This window comes from Monodon monoceros, unplaced genomic scaffold (assembly GCF_005190385.1).
Source record: "Monodon monoceros isolate NGI ecotype Baffin Bay Population unplaced genomic scaffold, NGI_Narwhal_1 Super_Scaffold_19, whole genome shotgun sequence".
Lineage (NCBI taxonomy): Eukaryota > Metazoa > Chordata > Mammalia > Artiodactyla > Monodontidae > Monodon > Monodon monoceros.
The window spans coordinates 28,613,954-28,621,404 of record NW_021703775.1 but is presented as its reverse complement, the minus strand read 5'-3'; the positions used below and the strand labels follow the sequence as shown (position 1 = coordinate 28,621,404).

Here is a 7,451-nt window from a genome sequence, read left to right as displayed (position 1 = left end):
CAAAAAAAAAAAAAAAAAAAAAAAAAAAACAAAACCAAAAACACTGGTCTCTACTATTCTGTTTCCTACAGTTTTGTTAACTTCATTCAGTCTGGTTAATACTGGTTAATAAAAATTAAACATTATGGACAACAATTTTACATTTTACTTCAAATATGCTGCCACTAGATTCAGGTTTTGTCTTTTCCCAGTTACTTCTTAGCAGCTCAGGTAATTAGATGCACTCACTCACTAATATCTGTGTGCCTATCTACCCTTGGCACTGTGCTTGATTGCTGCTTTGACAGGGGACACAGTCCTTTCTTTCCCTGTTGGTATTTACATTCGCTCAGGAGACAAGCAAATAATTAAGAATAATTACTATTAAATTAAAAGGAGAAGTAAAAGCGAGTATGAGAAGACAACAGGAAGACCCAATCTAGTCCAGGAGTGGGGGATGGTTCGGAAAGGTTTCCCTGAACAAGCAACATTTAGACTGATACCTGAAGAACTTAAGTTAGCTAGCAATAGGGAGGAGCGGGTAAAGCATGTGCAAAGACTCAGAGGCAGGAGGGGACTTTCAGGAACTACAAGCAGGTAGGTATGTATATAGTTGGAAGGTCAAAGGAGAACCAGGGGGGAGAATTGCCAAGGAAGAGAGATGAGGTTGCAGAGGCAGATGGGGCCAGATCATGCAGGACATCAGAGGCTACACGAAGGATTTTGGATATCATCCCTAAAAGCAATGAAAGACATTAAAGAGTGCTCTCAGTAGCATAGTGACGACTCAATTCATATTTTGAGATCACTCAGGCTGCCACATGGAAAATGGATTGGAGAGGCCGAGAGTGGATAATGGGAGACCAGTAAGGCAGCTAATGCACCAATCCAGATGAAAAAAAAAAAAAAAAGAGGTAGCTACTTGGACTAAAATAATGGCAGTAAGAAGACAGTAGGTAGATTCCAAAACTATTTTAGGTTGTTCCGGTGAGGGACTGGATGTGGGGAGACAGGGTGAGGGAAATATCAAGGATAACTTTGGCACAAGCAACTGGGTGGGTGGTAATGTTACTCACTGAGCTAAGGAACTCTGTAGGAAGGGCAAATTTTTCTTGGGTGGTGATGGGGAGTCGAGGTATAAAGGGTGATGAGTTCTATTTTGGACACATTAAATGTGTAATGCCTCTGAAACACTCAAATGGTGACACAGGTAGGTTGTTTATATGCATCAGTAGGTGAGGTATGGCTAAATACAGAAATTTGGACTAGTTGTTTACATAAATGATAACAGAAGTCATGGGACTAGAAGATATTGCCTAGGGAAAAAGGGCAAAGTGAGATGAGAAGAGGGTCCAAGACCCAGACCTGACAAGTGTGAATATTTTAAAAAATCAGTTATAGGAGGAGATAGTATAGAAAAGGAGACAGAGAAGGAAACCAGAAGAGTGTGCCATCACAGAAATCAAGGGAGGACAGAACCCCCGTGTAGTGAGTTGAATGGTAGCTCCCCAAAAGATATGTTCATATCCTAATCCCTAGAACCTGTGAAGGCTACATTGTTTAGAATAGGGGTCTTTGCGGATGCAACTAAATTAAGGACCTTGAGATAAGTGATTATCCCAGTAGGCCCTAAATCCAATGATGTGTCCTTATAAGAGAAAAGCAGAGGGAGATCTGAAACAGAGAGAAGGTGGCAGTGTGACCAGGGAGGCAGAGATTGGAGTGATGTGGCCACAAGCCAAGGAATGCCTATAGGCACCAGAAGTTAAAGAGGCAAAGAACAGATTCTCCCCGACAGCCTCCAGAGAGAGAGCCCAGCCCTCCCAACACCTTGGTTTTTGACTTCTGGGCTCCAGAACTGCAAGAGAATAAATTTATATTGTTTTAAGCCACCAGTTTGTGGTAATCTGTTACACACCCAGTAAGGCAGGTGTGTTGAAGGCTGATGCAAGGTCAAAAGGAAGGCTGAAGAGTGTTCACAGAATTTAGGACCATGGAGGTCTCTGATGACCTTAATGAAAGCAGTATCCATAAAGAGAAATGAGGGAGAAAGTCAAATGGATGAGGTATGAATTACAGGGACAGGAAGTATTAGATACTCTCTCAAGGAGGCCAGCTGCCAAGGAAAGGAATAGGAATGAACAGGAACTGGAGGGGTGAGAGGTCCCTGGAAACTTTAAAGACTGGACAGTCTAGAACATGTTTAAATGTTCACAGAAAGAGTCTAGTAGAGACAGAGAGGCAACAAATAAAGGAGAAGGAAGGAATAACTGATAGTCTAGGCCATCGGAAGGTAGGAAGGGATACTTCCCTACCTTATTTTATCCTTCCAAAACTCTTGAGAGGTAAATAGGCCTTAGCAAAAGCACTCAGTTCACTGAAACACTTCAAGGTTGAATTAACTGTTTGTGATCACACGATCAATAAATGGTGATGCAGGGAATTCAACACACATCTTCTCTGTCCTCCTTTCCTCCTTCCCTCCTTCCCACTTGCTGACTCTATTCCAGCCACATTATTTACTAACTCTTCCCTGAGGACACTGGCATCCTTCCTCTGGGCCTTGCAGAGGTTACTCCCACGATCTGGAATGCTTTTCCCTCAGATGTCTGACTCATCTGCCTCCCTCCAGACTGTTCACATGCCACCTTCCCAGTAAGACTTATCCTGTCTACCGTTTAAGTTGAAAGCCTTGCTTCTCTCTGCCCACAATCTCAACTCACCATATACTGCTTAATCTCCATAGCATTTATTACCGGCCAACCTACCAGATAATTTACATGGGTTTCTGTTCTCCCCTCCAACTGGAAGATAGGCTGCATAGACTCAGGAATTTTGCCATTACTAAACCTAGTGGAGGCCCAGCAGAACTCTAGGGTCAGCCAGAACTGGGCACAATTATAACTCTTGTGATTTGATATTTCAGCGGTTTAGCTCCGAGCCAAGCCAGTTATTAAAGAGGATCTTTTCTGCTATTTTAAGCAGCATGGTAAATTTGAGGTAAACTTAAATTTTCAATAATTACAGAGCAGGTATGAACTCTTCCTTTGTTTCTCCAGACACATGAACCTGGATGCCAAATCCATCCTCTCTGGGTGGAGTGGGAATGTATGAAGATGACTGGCCTAAGTCTCAACTGAATAAAAAGATGCCCCGAAAGACATTTAAACATTTTCAAAAACTAAAATCTTAAAGTGTGGTTCCTTATGACACATCAGGGATTATCTAGCCTCCAGTGTGGTCGGAGTGGTGAGGGGACAGAGAGACACATAGAGAAGCCAGGGTGAGTCACCCCATCTCTCCCTCCTCTGGACCTTAGTTCCTCCTGATTGTCACTCGTTACACTGAGAACAGATTTCAGGACTCAGCATATGCAGCCATAACGTGTGCCTAATTCCACATCCCAGTCACTGGGACACAAAATTTGGGGGCCTTAAGTCTGGCTCACACATCAACACTCACATATGTCAGTTCTTCCTCTACAGCTGAGTCAGTGAGTAAAGACACATCAACAGAAGCAGATAAATACGAACAAGGTTTTATTGACATATATATACATATGTACATAAAGCTGGGAAAGAGAAGCGCCCATTGGGGCAAATGCACAGGGGGAGAGAAAGCATCTGAAAACAGCAGTGGGCATCCTGCCAGTTCCAAGTCTAGGGAAAACTGGCTGGGAGCTTGGGTGGCCAAGTTAACAGTCAAACCAGGGATGGCACAGTGGATGATACAGGCAGCTCTCTTCCATTCTCCTAACTGGAACTTCTCAAGTCTGGTGTGGTTCTGAAGTGGGCTCATATGCTCCTCACCCTCCAACACACACACACACACACACACACACACGCACGCACACACACGCACACCCCTGAGGTGTGGTCTTCTGGCTTGCTGTAGGAAGAGAAGAGGTTAAGTTTCACCTAAAGGGGCTGAGCCGCTTTCCAGTGAGGCAAAGTCCATTCATGGTTACACAGTTTGCAGAATAAGATCTGCTCTTCATTTGTTGAGTTTCTTCACAGAAGAAAGGAATTAGCTGATGGCTCCTATGAAGCCCTGGGCAGGTTATGAGGCTGCCAGACTCCTATGAGCACAGGCACAGCTGCCCTGACCAGGAGCCTCCAAACACAATGCTGGCTCGTCTAAGTCAGAGGGCTGTCCTGACTTGGGGACCCCAGTGTTCTGAGAGTAGAGGTTCCTCTCTAAATATGGATGGTGCTATCCCCCATGGCGCCACCTGGGTTTTGGTTGGGGGCGGGCAGGTGCTTTGTATGAATGTGGCACCAGAAGTGTATCCAGTCACAGCAGGTGTGGTACTGTCCCCCATCGCCCACCCCATTCTCTGCACAGATGGGTTCCAAGTCTGATGGCAGTTATTGACACAGGGCCTCCGAGCACCCGTGAGATGTTCCCTCCATCCGCACCACCTGTGTATTGGCCAGGTGGGCCCCAGTTGTAAGCGGGAATACCAGGTCCTCCAATCATGGGCATGATGTTGTGCCCTCCTATACAACCACCGCCTGGATTGTGGGCAGGTGGGCCCCTTGTATTTGGAAATAAGGTAGAACTAGAAGTGTGTTGAAACCCATGGGTGGTACCCACACTTGCAACTCCAACAGATGTGGTGTGCTCTGATGGAAGGTGGAAACTGACACGTCCCTTGACACAGATTTCTTCTCCTTGGTGATGGAACTTTTAAATGTAGATTTTCTACATCCAGATGGGCCCTGGGTGCAGTGATGGAAAGTGGCCTCCAGTCGTGCGGATGGTGTTATCCCCTGCCATCACCATACCACCTGTATTCAGCCCAGGTAGGCCCCAGGTATTTGGATTTAAGGTGGAATCAGGTATGCTCCCAAATGCTGGGATGGTGCCTGTCCCTCCTACTGCAGCAGCCTTGCCGTGGTCAGGTAGATCGCAGGTTGTCTGACCCAAAGTAGGAACAGAAGCGGTGCTGGGTGCCCCACTTAGTCCTGCCCCAAAGTTAAGTGGTCTGGATGCCTCTGAATGAGCGAGGCTGGGGCTGACACACTGACTCCAAGGCTCCCACCAGCTGTAGGGGCTGCAGGTCCCATGAACAGTAGGCCCGGTGTGGTATCGGCAAAGAGCGAGCTACTGTCCCCAGTACTGGGCATCCTGGTGGCAACTCCAAAGCCAGTAGTAATGGATACAGCCCTGGGGAGAATGCCTGGGTTGTCGCCAAAGGCCGGCTGCGTGTTGCTGGTGGTGGCGAATAGGGAAGCTGGCAAAGCTGACTGCATGATGCTGACTCGCAGTGGCTGGGCTGCAGGAGAGGTTAGGACTTTATCTTGTGCTGGGTTTACTGGGTTTCCCAATAGAAAATAATCGTTAGGCCTCTGCCCATCGTTGGCCCCAAATGTGGCCTGAGACGGGAGACCTGGGTCCAAGAGAAGCTTGAAGTGTTGGTCTGTCTGTTGGCCGACGCTGCAGGTAAGTGAGTCAAGGCATGGGCTGAGGCATTGCTACCACTGGGTGGTGTGTTCTCCGCAATAGGAACAGCCGTGTGAAGTGCGTATTGGTTCTACCTGGAGACGGGGCAGACTGGAAAATGACAGCCTAAGAAGGAGGTGTGGTGTCCGTAGTTTCGGTGTCAGAGGTGCTGCCTGCTGAAGCACCGATAACGGCCAAAGCCATAAATGAGGGGCTGGGGAAAACAGGAGCCGAAGCCATAAATGGGGGGCTGGGGAAAACAGGAGCACCAGGGAGAGAGGCTCTCTGCTGCCCATAAGAGGTCCCAAATATGGGCTGAGGGTTGGTTTGGGGGCCAAAGGGATGGTTAAAAATTGAGGTGGCACAGGGGACCATCGGCACAGGTAGGGTGATGGACATTGGTACCCCTGCAGGGTGCCTCTGCTCCACCCTGAAACCTGGGGGAGACCTAAAAATGACAGCTTGGGAAGGGGCAGTAGTGTCCATGTCAGTGACATCAGGATCTACAGTAGGCTGGAAGGTCAAACTTCCAGATGCCGTGACCATGCTGGTGGAAGGGATTGCCAGAGAAGTCATGGGCTGCCCAGTTAAAACAGGGGGATTGATGGTAGGGACTGGAAGAGGAGTAGCTTAGTAATAGAGAAGGGGTAGAATCTACAAAAGTGGGTGTTGGGGGTTCCTTTTCATGGGACGGTGGCTGGACCTTCCTTATGTTATTCAGGATATTGTTCCACTGACAGTGTTCTTCTCCAAGGTGCCTGGGTTTTCGGCAAGAGCTAAGCACGGAAGCTTAGGAGGAGGGGGTCACTCACCTTGATCCCCTGTCAGTGGTAGGGGCGACCTCAGCCCCAGCAGCAGCAGAAAAAGCGGCAGGGGAATCTTCCACTTGCAGGGCCTACTGCTGGTAGACACCAGGGAAGGGGAGCTTCTTGATGGGACGTCTGAAGATTTTTCACACTGCAGCTCCTTCCCAGACATCAGTGAGCCTGGAGAGCTGGGCCGGTGGTCTTCACCCAGCACTTCTTTTGTTGGCCTCTCCAGCAGCGGGAAGCAGCGTGCGGCTGGGACAGAGAACACCATGGCATGGGACTCAGGCTTCCAAGGAGGCAGGACATCTCCAGGATCTCCATCTGAGCAGATGACATGGCTTTCTGAGGAGAAGCTCACTGGAGACGTCTGGGCGTTCTCACTCAAGTTGTCTTCTGGGTGCTCGGGAAGGAAGTCCAGAGGCTCAGGATCGCACTTGAGGGAAGTGAGGACTCCACTGGTCTCCTGGGGCCTAGATGTCAATGGTATATCCCCATTGTTACGGTGGCCCCTCTTCCGATCGTCCTCTCCTTCGGTCTCTGGGTGATCCTCCATCTTTGCCATACCTCTTCGGGGTTCTTCTTGGACCTTCACCTTACTCTCCTTTGGGCAAGGAAGTGGAAGGTGACTGGATGGTACCTAGCCATCTGGATGGCTTCCTAACCTTGACTACCTGCTCAGGTGGTGAATGCAGGAGGGTAAATTTGCGCCCCAGTGGAGGAATCTTGATGGCTGAGTGGCCGAACCTGATGGAATTATGAGCAGACAACACGGGCTTCTTCTGCGAGTCCCTCCAGTTCACCAAAGGAAGGATCCCCAGACGGGAGTACCTGGCCTGCTGGATGGGATACTGCCTTTTTGGCGTGATGTAAAAGCCAGGCGATAAAGGCACTCGGTCCTGTGGGACAGTCTGCGACCAGGGCAGAAGGCAGGCACTGGAGCAGGGTGGTCCCGGTCAGATATGGCAGCCTCTTGGGAGGGCAAAACCAGCGGGTGACAGCCCACCGGGGCCCGCACCGGGGCCAGCGGCGGTGGAGCCAGGTACGAAATGTACAAATTGCCCAAGTAGAAGCGGTTGTGCGCCAAGCAATCCGAGAATAGTGTGAAACTTGGAGAGCTTCTCCCTAGCTTCTTACTCCTCTCGATGTCTAGCACGCACTGGACGCTGGATGGCTCAACCTGGCGCTGTGACATGTCCATTTTACCTGTCACAGAGAAAG

At 49.0% G+C, this 7,451-nt stretch overlaps 2 protein-coding genes across 3 annotated transcripts in view; both read right to left on the bottom strand.

Moving 5' to 3' along the window:
• The window catches only part of PAIP2B (poly(A) binding protein interacting protein 2B), a 39,652-nt gene that overhangs the window by 9,727 nt on the left and 22,474 nt on the right, over positions 1 to 7,451 (bottom strand). The gene's annotated exons all lie outside the window — the stretch shown is intronic.
• On the bottom strand, positions 6,229 to 7,431 carry LOC114900445 (putative UPF0607 protein). The gene is made up of 3 exons (XM_029231605.1): positions 7,237 to 7,431; positions 6,896 to 7,141; positions 6,229 to 6,834 (listed from the first exon to the last, which is right to left on the bottom strand). Exons 1-3 carry the CDS (start codon positions 7,429 to 7,431, stop codon positions 6,229 to 6,231), a joined length of 1,047 nt encoding a protein of 348 aa, XP_029087438.1.

Excerpts from the sequence above, each read along its gene's own strand:
- LOC114900445 (XM_029231605.1), bottom strand. The coding sequence starts at position 7,431 with ATGGACATGTCACAGCGCCAGGTTGAGCCATCCAGCGTCCAGTGCGTG. Across the intron at positions 7,142-7,236 it reads TGGCCCCGGTGCGGGCCCCG|ACTGTCCCACAGGACCGAGT; the intron begins GTGGGCTGTCAC and ends CCCTGGTCGCAG. Across the intron at positions 6,835-6,895 it reads CACCTGAGCAGGTAGTCAAG|GAGAGTAAGGTGAAGGTCCA; the intron begins GTTAGGAAGCCA and ends CCTTGCCCAAAG.